Source organism: Oncorhynchus tshawytscha, linkage group LG10, assembly GCF_018296145.1.
Source record: "Oncorhynchus tshawytscha isolate Ot180627B linkage group LG10, Otsh_v2.0, whole genome shotgun sequence".
NCBI lineage: Eukaryota > Metazoa > Chordata > Actinopteri > Salmoniformes > Salmonidae > Oncorhynchus > Oncorhynchus tshawytscha.
Window position 1 is genome coordinate 52,964,566 of NC_056438.1, and position 23,702 is coordinate 52,988,267.

General features: G+C 47.1%; 1 protein-coding gene across 18 annotated transcripts in view; it reads left to right on the plus strand.

Annotated features, from left to right (window-relative positions):
- The window catches only part of LOC112259592 (disco-interacting protein 2 homolog C), a 255,580-nt gene that overhangs the window by 205,992 nt on the left and 25,886 nt on the right, over window positions 1-23,702 (plus strand). For 17 of the 18 annotated variants that reach the window (XM_042328721.1, XM_042328722.1, XM_042328726.1 and 14 more), the window contains 9 exons: window positions 1,308-1,401; window positions 1,737-1,856; window positions 8,953-9,067; window positions 9,804-9,943; window positions 11,249-11,385; window positions 11,687-11,895; window positions 12,987-13,101; window positions 13,581-13,782; window positions 14,345-14,454. In XM_042328721.1, coding sequence (XP_042184655.1) covers window positions 1,308-1,401; window positions 1,737-1,856; window positions 8,953-9,067; window positions 9,804-9,943; window positions 11,249-11,385; window positions 11,687-11,895; window positions 12,987-13,101; window positions 13,581-13,782; window positions 14,345-14,454 — 1,242 coding nt within the window. The remainder of the gene's footprint in view (window positions 1-1,307; window positions 1,402-1,736; window positions 1,857-8,952; window positions 9,068-9,803; window positions 9,944-11,248; window positions 11,386-11,686; window positions 11,896-12,986; window positions 13,102-13,580; window positions 13,783-14,344; window positions 14,455-23,702) is intronic. The other variant, XM_042328723.1, reaches the window with a different exon arrangement.

Consider the following 23,702-nt stretch of genomic DNA (forward strand, 5'->3'; position numbering starts at 1 on the left):
GATTTCCCTAATAATCTTGTTTACATGACACATCTGAAATCAGGCAACCTGATGAGATTTTGATAAATGCAGAAAATCACCGATCAAAATGTACGTTCTACCATTTTTGGGAAGCACATTTGATTCTGAGTTCGGACAAATTAAGTTTTTATGTGAACCTATTTCTAAGATGCACGTTTTTTTAACATAAACAATAGGAGTGTTGCGCTGCTGGTGCTGGCACCTGCACAGGTCAAATACACAGCTTCAGCTGACGTAGCCTACAGGGTGTCTGCTGACGTAGCCTACGGGGTGTCTGCTGACGTAGCCTACGGGGTGTCTGCTGACGTAGCCTACGGGGTGTCTGCTGACGTAGCCTACGGGGTGTCTGCTGACGTAGCCTACGGGGTGTCTGCTGACGTAGCCTACGGGGTGTCTGCTGACGTAGCCTACGGGGTGTCTGCTGACGTAGCCTACGGGGTGTCTGCTGACGTAGCCTACGGGGTGTCTGCTGACGTAGCCTACGGGGTGTCTGCTGACGTAGCCTACGGGTGTCTGCTGACGTAGCCTACGGGGTGTCTGCTGACGTAGCCTACGGGTGTCGGCTGACGTAGCCTACGGGGTGTCTGCTGACGTAGCCTACGGGGTGTCTGCTGACGTAGCCTACGGGGTGTCGGCTGACGTAGCCTACGGGGTGTCGGCTGACGTAGCCTACGGGTGTCTGCTGACGTAGCCTACGGGTGTCTGCTGACGTAGCCTACGGGGTGTCGGCTGACGTAGCCTACGGGGTGTCGGCTGACGTAGCCTACGGGGTGTCGGCTGACGTAGCCTACGGGGTGTCGGCTGACGTAGCCTACGGGTGTCGGCTGACGTAGCCTACGGGGTGTCGGCTGACGTAGCCTACGGGTGTCTGCTGACGTAGCCTACGGGGTGTCTGCTGACGTAGCCTACGGGGTGTCGGCTGACGTAGCCTACGGGGTGTCGGCTGACGTAGCCTACGGGGTGTCGGCTGACGTAGCCTACGGGGTGTCTGCTGACGTAGCCTACGGGGTGTCTGCTGACGTAGCCTACAGGGTGTCTGCTGACGTAGCCTCGCAAGCCAATCGCAGAATGTTACGACAGAACTGAATCAAATCGTACAATCCGGCCAGGCTGATGAAAAGATTTGAAATTGGTAACACCGCACAGTGTGGCATTTAAAATAATCGTAGACGGAATCCAAAGTAGAGTAGGAAGGCTTTAAGTCTTAACATCTTAATGGTGGTTCTGATTTGAATCTTGACTTGCATATCGTCACGGCTCTGAGTAACATGTGTCTCCTGTTGCAGAGTGTGATGAACATGATGCATGTTATCAGTATACCCTACTCACTGATGAAGGTCAACCCACTGTCCTGGATCCAGAAAGTGTGCCAATACAAAGGTCTGGACTCACCACCTCTCTATTCACATGACGTCTGTTAATAACTGCATGTCTATTTGACATCGGATGCTGTGCACCTTCTAGTCGATTATGTCTTCATTTATTTGTATAATACGTATGATTTGATATGCAGTTCAAACTGTGTTGTGACTGTTGGCATTTTGACTTCACATATTTTGAACATTGTCGTAACTAGAAGCACAAGCATTTCGCTACACTCGCATTAACATCTGCTAACCATGTGTATGTGACAAATAAAATTTGATTTGATATTTTGGCTGTGATCCCCATGTGAACTGTCCCTAATCCTTGCTATGGTCTGATTCCTCCCCCAGCGAAGGTGGCGTGTGTGAAGTCCCGAGACATGCACTGGGCCTTGGTGGCACACAGGGACCAGAGGGACATCAACCTGAGCTCACTACGCATGCTGGTGGTGGCCGATGGAGCCAACCCCTGTAAGACCCCACTACCGTAGTACTGCATCACGGCTCTCTATCAATTCAAAGGCCTTTATTGGCATGGGAAACATATGTTTACCTAATAGATATGGGAGTTGATCAGGATTGGATTTTTATTCAAATTCTTTCTGGGTCTGTGTAATCTGAGGAAAATGTTTCTCTAATATGGTCATACGTTTGGCAGGAGGTTAGGAAGTGCAGCTCGGTTTCCACCTCGTTTTGTGGGTAGTGGGCACACAGCCTGTCTTCTTCAGAGCCAGGTCTGCCTATGGCGGCCTCTCTTGATAGCAAGGACAGTCTGTACATAGTCATAGCTTTTCTTGATTTTGGGTCACGGTAGTCAGGTATTCTGCTACTGTGTATTCTCTGTTTAGGATCAAATAACTTTCCAGTTTGCTCAGTTTTGTTGATTCTTTCCAATGTGTCAAGTAATTATCTTTTTGTTTCCTCATGATTTGGTTGGGTCTAATTGTGTTGCTGTCCCCGGGGGCTTTGTGGGGTGTGTTATTGAACGGAATCCCAGTATCAGCTGACTGAGGTGACTCTTCTCCAGGTTCATCTCTCTGTAGGTGAGGGCATTGTTATGGAAGGTTTGAGAATCACTTCCTTTTAGGTGGTTGTAGAATGTAATTGCTATTTCTGGATTTTTATAATTAGTGGAAATTGTCCTTATTCTACTAGACCTGCCTTATTTGGTGTTGTACATTGTATACAGAGGATGTTTTTGCAGAATTCTGCATGCAGTCTCTCAATTTGGTGTTGGTGTTGGTTGGTGAGCGGACCCCAGACCTCCCAACCAAAAAGAGCAATGGGTTCTATAACTGATTCAAGTATTTTTTGACAGATCCTAATTGGGATGTCAAATTTCATGTTCCTTTTGATGGCATAGAAGTCCCTTCTTGCCTTGTCTCTCAGATTGTTCACATCTTTGTGGAAGTTACCTGTGGTGTTAATGTTTAGGCCGAAGTAGGTATAGTTTTTTTGTGTGCTCTAGGGCAACAGTGTGGAATTTGTATTTGGCAACCGGACCTTTTTTGGAATAATTGGTCTTACTGGGATGAACTGTCTGGGCCCAAGTCTGACATAATCTCTGCAAAATATCTAGGTGCTGCTCTATGCCCTCCTTGGTTGGGGACAGAAGCACCAGATCCTATGGAAACAGTAAACATTTGACTTCAGAGTCAATTAGGTTGAGGCCGGGTGCTTCAGACTGTTCTAGAGTCCTTGAGAATTCGTTGATATAAATGTTGAAGAGGGTGGGGCTCAAGCTGCATCCCTGTCTCACCCCCCTGAGGAAATAAATATTTATTTTTGTTGCCAATTTTAACTGCACACATGTTATTTGTGTGCATGGATTTTATAATGTATGTTTTCCCTCCAACACTGCATTCCATCAATTTGTATAGCAGACCCTCGTGCCAAATTGAGTCTAGCTTTTTTTTAAATCAACAAAGCATGAGAAGACTTTGCTTTTGTTTTGTTTGTTTGTTAATAAGAGTGTTCCGGGTGAATACAGGCTCTGTTGAATGGTAATTTGGTAGAAAGCCAATTTGACATTTTCTCAGGACACGAAGAAATGTAGAAGTCTGCTCTTAATGATAATGCAGAGGTTGCTGTTGACACATATCCCACTGTAGTTATTGGGGTCAAATGTGTCTCCACTTTTGTGGACTAGGGTGATCAGTCCTTGGTTCTAAGTATTGGGGAAGATGCCAGAGATGAAGACGATGATGATGATAAAGAGTTTATATCCAATTGGCATTTGTGGTCTGTATATTTTGTTTAATTTAGGATACCATCAACACCACTGGCCTTTTTGGGGTTGAAGGGTTTGTTTTGTCCTGTAGTTCATTCAATGTAATTGGAGAATCCAGTGGGTTCTGGTATTCTTTAATAGTTGACTCTAAGATTTGTAATGAATCTTCAGTTTTTTTCTGTTTGTTTTATAGGACCAAACAGATCAGAGAAGTGGTTTATCCTCTCTAGGGTATGTGGGACGCTAGCGTCCCATCTGGCCAACATCCAGTGAGGTTGCAGAGCGCCAAATTCAATTACAGAAATGCTCATTATAAAAATTCAGAAAACCAAACATATTTTACATAGGTTTGAAGATGAACTTCTTGTTAAACCAACCACAGTGTCATATTTATAAAATGCTTTTCGGCGAAAGCATACCTAGCCCAGAACATAGCCCAGTTGACAAATTATTACAAACAGTAACCAGCCAAGCAGAAGCGTTACAAAACTCAGAAATAGAGATAAAATGAATCCCTTACCTTTGATGATCTTCATATGGTGGCAATCAGAAGACATTCATTTACTCAATAAATGTTCCTTTTGTTCGATGAAGTCTCTTTATATCCAAAAACCTTGCGCGTTTTCTTCAGTAATCCACAGGCTCAAACTCAGTCAAAACAATCAGACAAAAATCCAAATGGTATCCGTAAAGTTCATAGAAACATGTCAAACAATGTTTATATTCAAACCTCAGGTTGTTTTTTTAGCCTAAATGATCTATAGTATTTAAACCGGACAATAACATCATCAATATAAAAGGTAAACAAGAAATGCACATGCGCCTGAAAAACCTCTGCGTCACGTTAGGGTCCACTCGTTCAGACTGGTCTTACTCCCTCATAAGATAACAAGCCTGAAACAATTTCTAAATACTGTTGACATCTAGTGGAAAGCATAGGAACTGCACATGGAGTCCTAAGTCAATTGATACTGTAATGGCATTGAATAGAAAACTACAAAACCAAAAATAAACTACTTCCTGAATGGATTTTTCTCAGGTTTTCGCCTGCTAAATCAGTTCTGTTATACTCACAGACACTATTTTAACAGTTTTGGAAACTTTAGTATTTTCTATCCAAATCTTCCAGGTGTATGCATATCATATCTTATGGGCCCGAGTAGCAGGCTGTTTAATTTGGGCATGCTTTTCATCCAAAATTCCGAATGCTGCACCCTACTCTAGAGAGGTTATCCATACATCTCCATTTTGGATAGATGGCTCTTCATGTTGTTTGTTTAGTTTAGTTGTTTTGTTTAGTCTGTTCCTATTTTCCCAGAAGTGGTTAGATTCTATGGATTTTTCAGTTATGTTGAGCTGATTTCTGATGTGCTGTTCTTTCTTTTTATGTAGTGCATTTCTGTTTTGTTTTAGTATTTAACCATAGTGAATGTATAGGCTCAGGTTTTCTGGGTCTCTGTGTTTTTGGTTGGATTGGTTCCTCAATTTCTTTCTTAGGTTTTCTTTGTCATTGTTGTAAAAAATAAATAAGGTTTTCATTCCACTGTTCTGACCAGCAAAATAAATGTCTGAACCGGTTCAAAAAACCCAAAAGGTAAGTTTATTGTTCCTTTCGGTTCTTTTTTTTAACCTTTTACTCAAGTTTTTTTTACATTTTAGCTCATTAACTAACTTCACCAATCAGTGCAGGCAAGCTAGTTGTTTACATGCGTGATGGACAGACAAGTCTAGCCTATGGCGCAAGATGCAACTGACATTTTGCAGGTGGGGGAAGAGGGCGAGAGAGGTTTGAGGAGGAGGCTTGAAGCACTGAGCATCTTATGACATGCATTATCTGAATTAGGAGGAGAAGGAGCGGCTTCTATAGAAGGACTTTGAATGTCCTTTGAGCTAGCTAACAATCTTTTTTTATTATTATTTTTTTTTTAACCCTTTTTTCTCCCCAATTTCGTGGTATCCAATAGTTGTAGTAGCTACTATCTTGTCTCATCGTACGGGCTTGGGAGAGACAAAGGTTGAAAGTCATGCGTCCTCCGATACACAACCCAACCAGCCGTACTGCTTCTTAACACAGCGTGCATCCAACCCGGAAGCCAGCCGCACCAATGTGTCGGAGGAAACACTGTGCACCTGGCAACCTTTGGTTAGCACGCACTGCGCCCGGCCCGCCGCAAGAGTCGCTGGTGCGCGATGAGACAAGAACATCCCTACCGACCAAGCCCTCCCTAACCCGGACGACGCTAGGCCAGTTGTGCGTCGCCCCACGGACCTCCCGTTCGCGGCCGGTTACGACAGAGCCTGGGCGCGAACCCAGAGTCTCTGTTGGCACAGCTGGCGCTGCAGTACAGCACCCTTAACCACTGCGCCACCCGGGAGGACTGTTAGCTAACAATCTTGTGTGTGCAGAGCAGGGCCAGAATTAAAAACACGTCTTGCCTTTTTGTAGTTAATAAATCCAACGTGAAACATGATAACTAGGCCTATGGTATCCTTAACTAGCATTGAAAAAGTGAATCCATTCTTCTGTTGCTAATTTTAAAATCTCTCACGGTCTTATTGTGGTGGCCGAATTTGGGGTGAGCTGCTGTTACTTTTCAAGGGATATATTCTGTGTTGGACTGTGATATGCCTTTTCATAGACTCCTGGTATGTCTGTACCCTAACAAGGCCACTGTGTTCCATAACTGTTGCTTGTATAAAATAACTATTGCGTAAACAATATGATTGTATTATCACCTCCCACTATGTAATGAACATGTAACTGTTCACTCTTGGAAGTTCTTCCCTGTGAAATCAGAGGTAGATCTCCCTTGCAGCTGCTTGTATATTACATGTGTTTCTATTATACAATTAAATAGTCTCTGCCTTAATCTCTGGATTTTCCACAACAATCTCAATCAAGCTTGTAACGTCAGTACTGTAGCCTATTTTTCCAAGGGGGGCTGGGCAGGTAGCCTAAACATGCACATGCAAAGATTTTCTGCTTGCAGGCAAACACTGGGATAATTTTTTGAGTGACAGAGTGAGAACTTTGCATAGGCGTTTTGTTGTGGGACTAGGAAAAAAATGCCTCGAATATAAAATAACATTGTTTACTGGTTCCCATGCTTCTTTAAAGAACAGTTCTGTTCCGGAACAATATGGATCATCAGTTTCCTGTTCTGTTCCAGCGCCTGCTGTTTTTGGCTTTCTACAGCCAAGTTTACACCTTCACAACTGCAGTGAAATTTGTTGTTGGCTAATTGTTTACTTTCCATCCATCTGTAGCATTTCTTAATAGTATGCCGTTTGTCTGGCTTTGATGTCTCGTGATTGAGTATTGCTTTGTTGAAGAAGACCAGGGTGCTACCCTTCCCCAGATCTGTGCCTCGACAGAATCCTGTCTCAGAGCTCTACGGACAATTCCTTTGACCTCATGGCTTGATTCTTTTGCTCGGACATGCACTGTCAACTGTGGGACCTTTAAAGACAGGTGTGTGCCTTTCCAAATCATGTCCGATGAATTGAATTTACCACAGGCGGACTCCAAACAAGTTGTAGGAACAGCCGAATCCACTCATTTGAAGGGGTGTCTACATACTTTCTCTCACAAACTCATTTTCCAATCAGGAGAACCCACATGGGGTCGCGACCCCTAGTGAAGAACGCTATGATTTTGAAGTGATCTGAGGGGTGTCAGTGGGCTGACTGAATGCTCTGAGAGACTGTGTTGGGGTTGGTGATAGTCGTCCACAGTACTGCTGCCAAGAGATGAGCTGTAGGTGTACCTACCGTAGGAGTCCCCTCGAAGCCTACCATTGATTATGTACAGACCCAGACGAGTACATGTTCCTGGGTCTGGAAATGATTGATCTCCCCCTCTAGGATGGAGAAGCTGTCTAAATTAAAGTATGGTGATTTTAGTGGGGGGATACAGGTAGCACACAGGATGGAAATGTTCTCTGTTGAGATTATTTCCTTATTTATTTCCAAATGTGCCTGTTTTTATTAGTTGAATAGTGGGTTAGGTCTGCTTTATACCACATTAGCATACTCCCTGGGTCTCTTCCCTGTTTCACACCTGGTAGTTTGGTGGATGGGACTACCAGCTCTCTGTAACCTAAAGAGCAACCAGTGGGTCCATCTCCTCTATACCATGTTTCTTATAGGATGACAATGTCTATATTTCTTTGGTGAAATGTCCTCACTCACTCACACCACAGAAACATCACTGCTCAGAGTTTTCTATTCACACCAGGTCATGAACTTTGAGAACACCATTGTGTTGTGCATGAGTCATGGCACCTGTTGACAACAGGTCAGAGTAGAAGCCTAGAGTTCCACCATCCAGTAGGTCTAACTTGTACTAGACACCACCCAGGACAGGACCCAGGTCCCAGGTCTTCTATGAATCCAATAACTTGTTCCATACAGATCCTATAATTCACTAGTGGACATTGGCATCCTAGCAACATGACAAAGAAAAATCTGTGGTCAATGAAACTTTCATTCTAGATATGGTCAAATATTATAGAAAACTATAGGATCTCTAATACTTTGTACTGAAACCTATTCTGTGGCAGCCTATGTTCATGATGCGGGTCTCATAGAATATCTCTTTGTCATCTAGGCTAAGTCATCTTACAACTTTAGGGAAATGCATGTAATGGCCTAGTGAAGTATACTGTAGCCAATATATAATTGACCAAGCAGCGGTCATGGAACAACTACAGTAAGTTACCACTGATGCTGTAAAAACATATACTACCACAGCTACGTTACTATAGCTAGTGGGACCTATGGCGACAATAACGATTGAGTGATGTGGTGCACTTCCAATGTTAGCCGTATAAATGTGACTCTAGAGAATATCATTGAAAGGAACAAATGAGTGGAAATTGTTTCGAGGCAGTGAGATCTGGTAACGGAGGGCAGTACAATCTGGTTACATCATTTGATGATTAACGGTATGCTTGCTGAGCTCAGCCTGACAGGGTTATGGTGGGGGGGGGAGACGAGCAGTGCAAGCTGGGAGAAAATCAACTGCCACAGCAACTAACCTGCTGTAACGGTTATCCACAGAATCAAACAATGCTGACATCTTAGATTGGTATAATGTATTGGTGTTTTCCTCCCTTTGCCCAGGAGCCAAATCTATTGCTTCCAACCTACTACTCAAAAACAGCACTTGCCAACTTGAATGGGAATGAGGTAGTCTTTCAACACGTTTGTGTGTAGTATCACTAGGATGTCTGATTTTGTTCTTGCACATTGACTGTTAAGGTACACCTCTCTCTTGTCCATCTTCCTCTCTCTTATCCCTCTTTGTCTTTTGCGCTCTCGCTTTCTCTCTCTCAGGGTCCGTCTCGTCGTGTGATGCATTCCTCAATGTCTTCCAGAGTAAGGGGCTGAAGCCGGAGGTTATCTGTCCCTGTGCCAGCTCCCCAGAGGCCCTCACTGTAGCCATCAGGAGGTACACACAAACACTCATTACTATGAACTTTTATACAAAACTCTTAAGTTTACTGTCCTGTGGGTTATGGCAGTTATAGCTGCCACCCATCTATTGTAGCTCAACTTCAAATAGCCCCTGCTTACAGTAATGAGGGCAAGTTTAATTAAATCTCAAATTACAGGAAAAAAAAGTTAACTCCCTGCTCTTGATTATGACACTGTAAAAAGCTTACTGTGTGCGCCACATGCATCACTTATAAATTACATCTTGACATTAAGGATACTGTGGCAATTACGTCATTTCATTTCCAGGACACAGCTTCAAACTCGCAAATCTAATCAACGGCCTGCCAATAAAACCCAATTCCCATTTCTACCCTGTTGCCCACACACACACACACACAGCACCATTAATGAAAGCACCCCCATGATGGCGTTGTCCTGGTGTTTTATGGCCCTCCTTTCCCCCGGGGGCGTCGAGCACCCGCTTCCACTAAGGGAGAAGCCCCATCCCTAGCCGTCTAATTGGCAGATTTTTAAATGAGATGCAGGTTTTGATTTGGGGATGTGTATTTTGGAGCTTGTTGATAGGGGCGCTACACTGTGGCTGACCCCGGTTCTGACCCAAACCTCTCCGTGTATACAGTATGTACTGTATGTGCATGTCTACCGGGGTGAATGGGATATGCAGAAGACCCATTTTATTTTGTTAGTCATGAAGCAAATGGACAATAAAGTCATCTTCTTGTTAATAGGCCGACAGACGACAGTAACCAGCCCCCGGGAAGAGGAGTACTGTCCATGCAGGGTCTGAGTCACGGGGTCATCCGGGTGGACTCTGAGGAGAAGCTGTCTGTTCTCACCTTGCAGGATGTCGGCACTGTCATGCCAGGAGGTAAACACCAGGGTTGCAATACCGGTTACTTTCCCAATATTCCCAGGTTTCCAGAAATCCTGGTTGGAAGATTCCCGGCATCAGAATGGAATAAGAAGAAAGTCTGGTAACCTGCAACTGGTGTCTCTGGAAAAGCTGGGAATTTTGGCAAGGTTACTGGAGATTGTGTAACCCTACTACAAACACAGCTTTATGTCTGTTTTATGCCCCTATCAAGGATAGAAAGCAGCATAGCAAACAGAATGTTCAGAGATTCATTGAATTTACCAGACACACACACACAATTATCCCCCAAAAATTGTTTTGATATCCATATTTTTAGATGAAGCAGAAGTTGTTCATTATCCAGATAACGTCATATGATAGAGTTTCCATCAAATGGAATCTTGTTTTCCATGTAAAATCCTGGCATTACTCACAACGACGCCTCATAACTGACCAACACGCATAAAGAAGTTATATTGACCCTGAAATGAAAATATAAAAAGTGTAAATAAAAAAACATTCCTCAACGGAGAGTTCAACCTAGGGAGTGTGTTTTTGTGATTTGGCTCAGTGGGAGGGTTGGAGAGGGTAACTCAAATGTCACCCTATACCATACATAGTGCCCTACGTTTGACCAGAGCACTATGGGAATTTTATAAGGTGTTTGGGACGCAGAAAGACCGAAGAAGAAGAGAGGGGGTTGTGTGGTGGGTTTCTAGATTCCTGAGGGCCCTGACCTCCCCAGCATGTGGTGCCAAGATGAGTGCCTGGCTGCCTGATACAGAGATCATAAAGAACCTTTCCACCCACACAGAGGCCCTGCAGCCATGACCCAGGGCCGCGGGCCTCCCTACCACCTCCCTACCCCTTAACCTGTCTCCTTCCAGCACCAGATACGGGTGACCCTAACCCCATTTCCTCACCTGCTCTCTATTAGGGGTTTCCTGGAAGTGTGTTGTGGTCCTGAGGAAGCAACACCTTTTTATTGAACACAGGGAGTGTGTCCCAAATGGCATCCAGTTCCTTATATAGTGCACTACTTTCTACCAGAGCCCTACAGGTACTGGTCAAAAGTAGTGCACTAAATAGGGAATATGGTGCCATTTGGGACACAGACCAGAGGAGTGCACACTCAGCTATGTGCTGCAGAGTAATGCAATGGCTATATAATGAAGTGCACTTGGCTTGATGTGGATCATTGAGGTAGCTGGGCCTGGCTTCACTGCTCTAAACCCCTCTCTCGCGCGCGCTGCTGTTTACTAAAAAAACTCTCCCTCTTTCTTTCCCCTCCACTCTCCTCCTCTTTTTGATTTCTTGCAGCTCTCATGTGTGTAGTGAAACCAGATGTGGTTCCGCAGTTATGCAAAACAGATGAGATCGGGGAGCTGTGTGTGGGTTCTATTGCCACGGGGACATCGTACTACGGTCTCTCAGGCATGACCAAGAACACCTTTGAGGTAAGGCCTAACAGCATGGTGTTGTGGGCTGAGCTACCCCTGGGTCCTGGCTAGGGACGGTTAGGAACCCTGGGGATTGACTCTAACAACTGCTGCTGTTCAATAGTTCTTAAAAACCCTTCCACATTCCTCAAGTGCTCTATATAATCCATTAGTGGAGAGAGTCATTTAATGGAATTGCACCCTTATGTGATGCCTTCATTCATTTGTTTTATTTATCCATTGGGCTAATTTGAATCACTTTCTGTGTATTGCAGGTTGTTAGGAGAGTGGTAAACTAATGTGTATGTCTGTACTCTAGGTGTTCCCCATGAACAGTGTTGGGGCTCTCATCAGTGAGTACCCCTTCACCAGGACAGGCTTGCTGGGCTTCGTGGGTCCTGGGGGACTGTGCTTCATCGCTGGCAAGATGGACGGCCTCATGGTGGTGGGGGGAAGGAGGCACAACGCTGACGACATCGTGGCTACAGCCCTGGCTGTGGAGCCCATGAAGTTTGTCTACAGGGGGAGGTAGCTGTTCATCTATCAGTTGTGGATTGGGACAGGAATTTTTCGTCATGTGTGACCATACCAGGAAAACCTCTGGGCCCTATTTGAAGGCTCTATTTCTTGGTCAAGTCCTGTGGACTGGAAAAGCTTGTGACACTACTGTTTCTCTATGCTACAGGATAGCTCTGTGCTATTTCTAACAGTGTGGTAACAGTATTGGTCTCCTGTTTCTCTATGCTACAGGATAGCTGTGTGCTAATTCTAACAGTGTGGTAACAGTATTGGTCTCCTGTTTCTCTATGTTACAGGATAGCTGTGTGCTAATTCTAACAGTGTGGTAACAGTATTGGTCTCCTGTTTCTCTATGCTACAGGATAGCTGTGTGCTATTTCTAACAGTGTGGTAACAGTATTGGTCTCCTGTTTCTCTATGCTACAGGATAGCTGTGTGCTAATTCTAACAGTGTGGTAACAGTATTGGTCTCCTGTTTCTCTATGTTACAGGATAGCTGTGTGCTATTTCTAACAGTGTGGTAACAGTATTGGTCTCCTGTTTCTCTATGCTACAGGATAGCTGTGTGCTAATTCTAACAGTGTGGTAACAGTATTGGTCTCCTGTTTCTCTATGTTACAGGATAGCTGTGTGCTAATTCTAACAGTGTGGTAACAGTATTGGTCTCCTGTTTCTCTATGCTACAGGATAGCTGTGTGCTATTTCTAACAGTGTGGTAACAGTATTGGTCTCCTGTTTCTCTATGCTACAGGATAGCTGTGTGCTAATGCTAACAGTGTGGTAACAGTATTGGTCTCCTGTTTCTCTATGCTACAGGATAGCTGTGTGCTATTTCTAACAGTGTGGTAACAGTATTGGTCTCCTGTTTCTCTATGCTACAGGATAGCTGTGTGCTATTTCTAACAGTGTGGTAACAGTATTGGTCTCCTGTTTCTCTATGCTACAGGATAGCTGTGTGCTATTTCTAACAGTGTGGTAACAGTATTGGTCTCCCTCGCCTCTCTCTGTTTCTCTGTGCTCCAGGATAGCAGTGTGCTAACGGTGTTGGTCTTATTCTGTATGTAATTCTATGGTTGGTCTCCCATCTCTCTGTTCTCCAGGATAGCAGTGTTCTCCATCTCTGTGTTACATGATGAGAGGATCGTGGTGGTGGCAGAGCAGAGACCTGATTCTACAGAAGAGGACAGCTTTCAGTGGATGAGCAGAGTGCTGCAGGTGTATATATATACACACACACACACACACACACACACACACACACACACACACACCAGTAGACTGAGCCCTGTACTGTAATAACCCAGGTCTCTGGGCTCCTGTCCATAACTAAAGAGACTGTGGTTTCACTATTAAAGCTGTTGAGATAACATGCTCACTTCCTCGTGATCCGATTACACATGGCCTTGGTGTCTCTATCGTCTTTACGACTGTAGTCATATTCCACCTAAGTCAAATGTTCACTTAGTTCATGCATGGAGACAAAGGGAGAATTTGACTTAATAGGAAGTTTGTGATTGGCTCCTTAGCCATCTATACCTCACATGTCAAACACTGGCACTGTGTTCCTACACATACAGGCAATATGACCTGTCTTTACTACTGTAAGCATATCTAGTTGTCATATACAATATAATAGTGCAGTCCTTTTGAGGCACACATCACCCTAATCCCTGTCCCCTTCCCTCCCCATATAGGCCATCGATGGGATCCACCAGGTGGGGGTGTATTGCCTGGCCCTGGTCCCCTCCAACACGCTTCCTAAAACCCCTCTGGGGGGAATCCACCTGTCAGAGAGCAAGCAGCTGTTCCTGGAGGGCTCCCTGCACCCCTGCAACGTCCTCATGTGTCCCCATACCTGTGTCACCAACCTGCCCAAGCCTCGGCAGAAACAACCGGGTCAGACACTATATTACACCATCCTGAGTGGGTCTGCCTGGGGGGTTGATAGTTAATTTGTTTCATAGAAATCCTCAGTTTACATGGTGATAGAGATATCTACAGCCATTTAATTAATCTTCATATTTCTTGATTCTGTTGGATGAGGTGTTGAACTATTCAGGACTGTACAGGGTGTGTTTTGTAGTCTGCCCTTGTAACATGTCCCATCTGATCCAACACATCCCAAACTGTCACCTCTCTCCATTAGTTATAGTACTGCGTTGCCCCTAGATAGATGTTAATTTACAACACAGGTTTCTGTCTGAAAGGCAATCTGTCAGAGTAGAATCCATCCAGTCAATTGGCCCATCCATTCAGTGGCCTTCGCCTCTGAACACAAGGTCAATCTCAGCCCACCCGGTCTCTGTAAATCTCTGGGAATTAGGGGGAATTCACTGCACACACAATGTGAGCTAGTATATATCACTGTAGATCACAGCCAGGGATATAGATTCCACATGTTTGTATCAGTGTGTCTCTCTGTATGTGTGTTGTCTCACCTTTATCCCTCTGTCCACAGAGATCGGGCCTGCCTCTGTGATGGTGGGGAACCTGGTGTCGGGGAAGAGGATTGCCCAGGCTAGCGGCAGGGACCTGGGCCAGATGGAAGACAATGATCAGGCAAGGAAGGTGTGTGTGCTGTGCTGCTCTCTGAGGGCTTGGTTTTCATCAACACCATCTACATCAGCACACTCATTAAACCATGGACTGTGGGCTTCCAGCTGAATATTCATCTGTGTCCCAAATCCCACCCAACTCCATACATGGTGCCCTACTTTTGACCAGATCCCTATGGGCCCTGGTCAAAAGTAGTGCAGTATATAGAGAATAGGATGCCATTTGGGACGTCGTATGAATCAGTTGAATATTGGCACACTCTCCATGTTTAAGTTGACCATCGACTATAATTTGATCCCCTCATATGTAAACACTATAGTTGTACTGTAGTTCAGCCGTTGTTCATCTATAGTCTCCCAAAGTCATCCGAATGATTTATCCAACATCTGTTGTATAGTATTCTATTCCTCCTTTCATGATATCTAAGTGTTTATATGGATGGATCAGACCATATACATTTCTGCTATCATGCCTTGCACAACACAGCAACAAATACCACCGCCCCGTGGTCCAGTAGGATGTATTGTTACTCTGATTTTTGACTCAAGTGTCAAGGCTACAAATGTCCTGGGATCGGTAGACTGATGTTATTACAGAACTAATATGGAACAAAGCGTTTAAAAGGATTGTTGAGACAGGCAACATTAGGATATTTAGTATGCACAGTACTAAAGACATTTCTCAATGGTATTTTCCATTTCATAGACGGATGTCTAAGAGGCTCTCTGTCTCTGAGATACCTAATAATAGGCTGTGTAACTGTACTGTGAACTGCGTCCCAAATGGAATTTTCCTTATGTAGTTCCCTTTGTATTCCCTGTTGGCCCTGGTTAAAAGTAGTGCACTAATATAGGGATTAGTGATCCATTGGGACCAGTGCGGTGTGTTTGCAACAGACTGAAGTAGATGGATGGGACTGTAGAGTGCAGAGTGCCTACCCCAGCATAGCTCTAGGTGTTGACACTAGGCCTCAGGTCTCCCTGTATCCATAGCTCTAGGTACTGACACTAGGCCTCAGGTCTCCTGTATCCATAGCTCTAGGTACTGACACTAGGCCTCAGGTCTCCCTGTATCATAGCTCTAGGTACTGACACTAGGCCTCTGGTCTCCCTGTATCATAGCTCTAGGTACTGACACTAGGCCTCTGGTCTCCCTGTATCATAGCTCTAGGTACTGATACTAGGCCTCAGGTCTCCCTGTATCATAGCTCTAGGTACTGACACTAGGCCTCTGGTCTCCCTGTATCCATAGCTCTATGTACTGACACAAGGCCTCTGGTCTCCCTGTATCATAGCTCTAGGTACTGACACTAGGCCTCAGGTCTCCCTCTATCATAGCTCTAGGTACTGACACAAGACCTCTGGTCTCGCTGTATCCATAGCTCTATGTACTGACACAAGGCCTCTGGTCTCCCTGTATCCATAGCTCTAGGTACTGACACTAGGCCTCTGGTCTCCCTGTATCATAGCTCTAGGTACTGACACTAGGCCTCAGGTCTCCCTGTATCATAGCTCTAGGTACTGACACAAGACCTCTGGTCTCGCTGTATCCATAGCTCTAGGTACTGACACTAGGCCTCAGGTCTCCCTGTATCATAGCTCTAGGTACTGACACTAGGCTTCTGGTCTCCCTGTATCATAGCTCTAGGTACTGACACTAGGCTTCTGGTCTCCCTGTATCCATAGCTCTAGGTACTGACACTAGGCCTCTGGTCTCCCTGTATCCATAGCTCTAGGTACTGACACTAGGCCTCTGGTCTCCCTGTATCCATAGCTCTAGGTACTGACACTAGGCCTCTGGTCTCCCTGTATCCATAGCTCTAGGTACTGACACTAGGCTTCTGGTCTCCCTGTATCATAGCTCTAGGTACTGACACTAGGCCTCTGGTCTCCCTGTATCATAGCTCTAGGTACTGACACTAGGCTTCTGGTCTCCCTGTATCATAGCTCTAGGTACTGACACTAGGCTTCTGGTCTCCCTGTATCATAGCTCTAGGTACTGACACTAGGCCTCTGGTCTCCCTGTATCATAGCTCTAGGTACTGACACTAGCCTCTGGTCTCCCTGTATCCATAGCTCTAGGTACTGACACTAGGCTTCTGGTCTCCCTGTATCATAGCTCTAGGTACTGACACTAGGCCTCTGGTCTCCCTGTATCATAGCTCTAGGTACTGACACAAGACCTCTGGTCTCCCTGTATCATAGCTCTAGGTACTGACACTAGGCCTCTGGTCTCCCTGTATCATAGCTCTAGGTACTGACACTAGGCCTCTGGTCTCCCTGTATCATAGCTCTAGGTACTGACACTAGGCCTCTGGTCTCCCTGTATCATAGCTCTAGGTACTGACACTAGACCTCTGGTCTCCCTGTATCATAGCTCTAGGTACTGACACTAGGCCTCTGGTCTCCTGTATCATAGCTCTAGGTACTGACACTAGGCCTCTGGTCTCCTGTATCATAGCTCTAGGTACTGACACTAGGCCTCTGGTCTCCCTGTATCATAGCTCTAGGTACTGACACTAGGCCTCTGGTCTCCCTGTATCATAGCTCTAGGTACTGACACTAGGCCTCTGGTCTCCCTGTATCATAGCTCTAGGTACTGACACTAGGCCTCTGGTCTCCCTGTATCATAGCTCTAGGTACTGACACTAGGCCTCTGGTCTCCCTGTATCATAGCTCTAGGTACTGACACTAGGCCTCTGGTCTCCCTGTATCATAGCTCTAGGTACTGACACTAGGCCTCTGGTCTCCCTGTATCATAGCTCTAGGTACTGACACTAGGCCTCTGGTCTCCCTGTATCATAGCTCTAGGTACTGACACTAGGCCTCTGGTCTCCCTGTATCATAGCTCTAGGTACTGACACTAGGCCTCTGGTCTCCCTGTATCATAGCTCTAGGTACTGACACTAGACCTCTGGTCTCCCTGTATCATAGCTCTAGGTACTGACACTAGGCCTCTGGTCTCCCTGTATCATAGCTCTAGGTACTGACACAAGACCTCTGGTCTCCCTGTATCATAGCTCTAGGTACTGACACAAGACCTCTGGTCTCCCTGTATCATAGCTCTAGGTACTGACACAAGACCTCTGGTCTCCCTGTATCATAGCTCTAGGTACTGACACAAGACCTCTGGTCTCCCTGTATCATAGCTCTAGGTACTGACACTAGGCCTCTGGTCTCCCTGTATCCATTGCTTCCTTTCTGTTTCCACTGAGTGTTGGAACTATCCATCAACATTTTCTTTCTATGAAGTAGGAAGCTTAAACCAGTCAAACACAGACTGTGATGTAATGTTGGCTTCTCTAAGCCCTTACTTCATATCTGGGTAGTGGATAGCGGCATACTGGTTGGCATACTGCGTGTTGGGGAAGGATTGTAGTCTTGGTTAGTTTGATTTGATTAGATTTGCCTTGAAATATCAAACAGTACATTTCCCTCAGGGCTTTAGGACGACCCTGGCAAATGGCATCCTATTCCCAACAGTGCACTACTTTTTGAACAGGGCCCATAGGGCTCTGATCAAAAGTAGTGCCCTACATAGGAAATAGGGCGCTATTTGGAACGAAGCCCCTGTCAATACAGAGATGTATGTGATTTGACTGATTCTCGATTTGATGGCACTTTATTTTCCTTTTCCAGTGGCAGAGGTTTGGAAAGTAATTATTAATAAAGGAATGTGAGGTGCCTGGCTGGTGGCACTGAGCAATGGTGAGCATAACCGTACCGTAGCGGAGACAGAATTGATTTCCCCTTTCTCTCATGCTGAAAAATCTCATCAATCACCCCGTTAGGCAGTCGCTTGGGCAGTACGACCTCTAATGTAAAGTGACAAGGCAGACGACAGCAACAACACAACACTCACATTTCTTCTGTTTTACTTTCCCTTTGGAAGACGGGACATATTGAGTGCATTTCAAATGGCACCCCATTCCCTATATAGTGCACTACTTTTGACCAGGGCTGATAAGACTCTAGTTAAAAGTGGTGAACTATTGAGGGGGATAGGGTGCCATTTGGAAGGCAGATATTGTTTGTGGTGTGGTTTGGAATCCTCTGACTCAGACTTCATGCTCTTTTCCATTTGCTCTAATCCCCCTAGCAACCATCAGTCTGTATCTCTTCCTCTGCTCCTTTGTTCTGTTCAGCATGCCAACCAGACCATAATAATCACTGCTGCTCTGCTTCCCTCATTATCACCTTAATGCACCAATATGGTCTGGCTGTCTGCATGCTCATTCATCTGGAAATCAGGCCCTCTGTGTGAATGGCTATTTCTTATTTCGTAGCTCGATTTCCTTAATATTCAATGTTGTGATTTTAAACCTGTGCTCGCTAGTCTGGCCATGTCTAACCCAATCAATGGATTTGCGTCAGGGAATGGTTGCTGCTCGAGCATGTTTTGTTCCTTCTTTCCAGCATAACGAATAGTTGTGTTCAACTTCATATTGCTGAAATGTACCACCTAGTTGGTCACATAACAGTGAAGACTGATATCCACTTTGATAATGACAGCTGATACTTTTCAGATAAATCTCTTCTACACAAGCTCTGGAATCACAGACGCTTAAACAGATAAAGGTCTTTCTTCTCTGTGCTGATTCTAATCCACAGCCCTGGAGTCTGAGTCACAGACCGACACTGACTGGCTGGGCTGATTAAAGACAATGGCTCTTTGTGCTGCTCCGTACTGACCAGGCAGGCTTAACTAGAGCACTCTGGGGGAGTCTCAGAGGAGGGGGTGGGCCTTCAGCGTTCAATACAGTCCTCTGCCATTCATATCTGCCGGTCTCTCCTGGCTGCCACAGCTCTGACAATATTGGGGATGCATCCCAAATGGAACTCTATTCCCTATGTAGTGCAGTACTTTTGACCATGGGCCCATAGGGCTCTGATCAAAAGTGATGCATTAAATAGGGAATACGGTGCATTTTGGGACACAACCTGGGCCTCTCTCAATCCCACTGATCTAGCCTAATCTACAGTAGTGGGACGGTTTCCTGTGAACAGAAACAGAATATATTGGTTTTACTGAATTATCCACTGGGCTTATGGCAAGTGCCTTAGTGATGTTTTCATCAGGAAACTGTGTTCATATTTTGCCAATGTTGTAGCGGCGTTGGCAGAGTCGACTAAGTTCCTGTCTTATTGTTTGTTTGAGTGCAGAGGGAGGGAGGGCGGGAGCCACTTAGTTTTAGGCAGCCCCTCACTTGGGATTTGTCCCAAATGGCACCCTATGCAGTGTAATACTTTTGAACAAACCCCCATGGGCCCTGGTCAAAAGCAGTGCACTAGACAGGGGATGGGGGGAGGCATTTGGGAAACAGGCGAGGGTTCACAGGGAAATAGTCTGTTCTGTGTGTCTGTTGGAAACAGGCCTTCCTATGGAATTAGACAGGAAATATCAAATGACTGTTTTAACAGGACAACATCTGTACTTAATGACAAGAGCCCTAGTGTAAAACTAAGCACTTTCAGCAGCTGTCATTTTCACAGCATTTTTCTAAAACTAGACAGGCTAAAGTGACGGTTGGTGGTGGGTGGATTTTCCTGGGGTGTTCAGAGCAAGGAAGTAGTTCATGGTGTAAATCCTAAATGGTACTCTATTCCCTAATTAGTGTATTACTTTTGACCAGAGGGATCTGGTAATAGGGTGCCATTTTGGGACACATGTGGTTGTCAGAGCAGCGTAGAAGATCACAGAGAACATGATTTACTATCTGTAGCAGTTGGACCCGGTGGATTAAAACGGTGCAAACTGAATCTCTAATTCATCACTATAAGAGCAGGCCTTTTGTGCTCTGCTCCTATGACAGAACCAAACTGCAAAAAGCATGAATTACACTCCACTATTTACTCCTCCACTGCCCCCACGGATGAAACCTTGAAATATTCATAAACTGAGACATGCTTGGCCCATTCTCTTATTTCTCACTCTTTCTATCTGCGCCACCGATATGAGGCTCATGTCTCTCTCCCTCTCTGTCTCTCTCCCTCTCTGTCTCTCTCCCTCTCTGTCTCTCTCCCTCTCTGTCTCTCTCCCTCTCTCTCTCTCCCTCTCTGTCTCTCTCCGTCTCTCTCCCTCTCTGTCTCTCTCCCTCTCTGTCTCTCTCCCTCTCTGTCTCTCTCCCTCTCTGTCTCTCTCCCTCTCTCTCTCCCTCTCTGTCTCTCTCCCTCTCTGTCTCTCTCCCTCTCTGTCTCTCTCCCTCTCTGTCTCTCTCCCTCTCTGTCTCTCTCCCTCTCTGTCTCACCCTCTCTGTCTCTCTGTCTCTGTCTCTCTCCCTCTCTGTCTCTCTCCCTCTCTCTCTCTCGCCCTCTCTGTCTCTCCCCCTCTCTGTCTCTCCGTCTCTCTGTCTCTCCGTCTCTCTGTCTCTGTCTCTCTGTCTCTCGCCCTCTCTGTCTCTCGCCCTCTCTGTCTCTCGCCCTCTCTGTCTCTCGCCCTCTGTCTCTCGCCCTCTGTCTCTCGCCCTCTCTGTCTCGCCCTCTCTGTCTCTCCCTCTCTGTCTCCCCCTCTCTGTCTCCCCCTCTCTGTCTCCCCCTCTCTGTCTCTCCCTCTCTGTCTCTCTCCCTCTCTGTCACTCTCCCTCTCTGTCTCTCTCCCTCTCTGTCTCTCTCCCTCTCTGTCTCTCTCCCTCTCTGTCTCTCCCTCTCTGTCTCTCCCTCTCTGTCTCTCTCCTCTCTATCACTCTCCCTCTCTGTCTCTCTCCCTCTCTGTCTCTCTCCCTCTCTGTCTCTCTCCCTCTCTGTCTCTCTCCCTCTCTGTCTCTCGCCCTCTCTGTCTCTCGCCCTCTCTGTCTCTCGCCCTCTCTGTCTCTCGCCCTCTCTGTCTCTCGCCCTCTCTGTCTCTCGCCCTCTCTGTCTCTCGCCCTCTCTGTCTCTCCCTCTCTGTCTCTCCCTCTCTGTCTCTCTCCCTCTCTGTCTCTCTCCCTCTCTGTCTCTCTCCCTCTCTGTCTCTCTCCCTCTCTGTCTCTCTCCCTCTCTGTCTCTCTCCCTCTCTGTCTCTCTCCCTCTCTGTCTCTCTCCCTCTCTGTCTCTCTCCCTCTCTGTCTCTCTCCCTCTCTGTCTCTCTCCCTCTCTGTCTCTCTCCCTCTCTGTCTCTCTCCCTCTCTGTCTCTCCCCCTCTCTGTCTCTCGCCCTCTCTGTCTCTCCCCCTCTCTGTCTCTCCCCCTCTCTGTCTCTCCCCCTCTCTGTCTCTCCCCCTCTGTCTCTCCCCTCTGTCTCTCCCCCTCTGTCTCTCCCCCTCTGTCTCTCCCTCTCTGTCTCTCCGTCTCTGTCTCTCTGTCTCTCTGTCTCTCGCCCTCTCTGTCTCTCGCCCTCTCTGTCTCTCGCCCTCTCTGTCTCTCGCCCTCTCTGTCTCTCGCCCTCTCTGTCTCTCGCCCTCTCTGTCTCTCGCCCTCTGTCTCTCGCCCTCTGTCTCTCGCCCTCTCTGTCTCTCGCCCTCTCTGTCTCTCGCCCTCTCTGTCTCCCCCTCTCTGTCTCTCCCTCTCTGTCTCTCCCTCTCTGTCTCTCTCCCTCTCTATCACTCTCCCTCTCTGTCTCTCGCCCTCTGTCTCTCGCCCTCTGTCTCTCGCCCTCTGTCTCTCGCCCTCTGTCTCTCGCCCTCTGTCTCTCGCCCTCTGTCTCTCGCCCTCTGTCTCTCCCTCTCTGTCTCTCTGTCTCTCTGTCTCTCTGTCTCTCTGTCTCTCCGTCTCTCTGTCTCTCTCTCTCTCCCTCTCTGTCTCTCTCCCTCTCTGTCTCTCGCCCTCTCTGTCTCCCCCTCTCTGTCTCCCCCTCTCTGTCTCCCCCTCTCTGTCTCTCCCCCTCTGTGTCTCCCCCTCTCTGTCTCTCCCTCTCTGTGTCTCTCCCTCTCTGTCTCTCCCCCTCTCTCTCTCCCCCTCTCTGTCTCTCTCCCTCTCTGTCTCTCTCCCTCTCTGTCTCTCTCCCTCTCTGTCTCTCTCTCTCGCCCTCTCTGTCTCTCGCCGTCTCTCTGTCTCCCCCTCTCTGTCTCCCCCTCTCTGTCTCTCCCCCTCTGTGTCTCCCCCTCTCTGTCTCTCCCTCTCTGTGTCTCTCCCTCTCTGTCTCTCCCCCTCTCTCTCTCCCCCTCTCTGTCTCTCTCCCTCTCTGTCTCTCTCGCCCTCTCTGTCTCTCGCCCTCTCTGTCTCTCGCCGTCTCTGTCTCTCCCCCTCTCTGTCTCTCTGTCTCTCCGTCTCTCTGTCTCTGTCTCTGTCTCTCTGTCTCTCGCCCTCTCTGTCTCTCGCCCTCTCTGTCTCTCGCCCTCTCTGTCTCTCGCCCTCTGTCTCTCGCCCTCTCTGTCTCTCGCCCTCTGTCTCTCGCCCTCTCTGTCTCTCGCCCTCTCTGTCTCCCCCTCTCTGTCTCTCCCTCTCTGTCTCTCCCTCTCTGTCTCTCTCCCTCTCTGTCTCTCTCCTCTCTGTCTCTCTTCCTCTCTGTCTCTCTCCCTCTCTGTCTCTCTCCCTCTCTGTCTCTCTCCCTCTCTGTCTCCCCCTCTCTGTCTCTCCCCCTCTCTGTCTCTCCCCCTCTCTGTCTCTCCCCCTCTGTCTCTCCCCCTCTCTGTCTCTCCCCCTCTCTGTCTCTGTCTCTCCCCCTCTCTGTCTCTCCGTCTCTCTGTCTCTCCGTCTCTCTGTCTCTCCGTCTCTCCCTCTCTGTCTCTCCCTCTCTGTCTCTCCCTCTCTGTCTCTCGCCCTCTGTCTCTCGCCCTCTCTGTCTCTCGCCCTCTCTGTCTCTCCCTCTCTGTCTCCCCCTCTCTGTCTCTCCCTCTCTGTCTCTCCCTCTCTGTCTCTCCCTCTCGGTCTCTCTCCCTCTCTATCACTCTCCCTCTCTATCACTCTCCCTCTCTGTCTCTCTCCCTCTCTGTCTCTCGCCCTCTCTGTCTCTCGCCCTCTCTGTCTCTCGCCCTCTCTGTCTCTCCCTCTCTGTCTCTCTGTCTCTCTGTCTCTCTCTCTCTCTGTCTCTCGCCCTCTCTGTCTCTCGCCCTCTCTGTCTCTCGCCCTCTCTGTCTCTCGCCCTCTCTGTCTCTCGCCCTCTGTCTCTCGCCCTCTCTGTCTCTCGCCCTCTCTGTCTCTCGCCCTCTCTGTCTCTCGCCCTCTCTGTCTCTCGCCCTCTCTGTCTCTCGCCCTCTCTGTCTCTCGCCCTCTCTGTCTCTCTCCCTCTCTCTCTCTCGCCCTCTCTGTCTCGCCCTCTCTGTCTCTCCCCCTCTCTGTCTCTCCCCCTCTGTCTCTCTCCCTCTGTCTCTGTCTCTCTCCTTCTCTGTCTCTCTCCCTCTCTGTC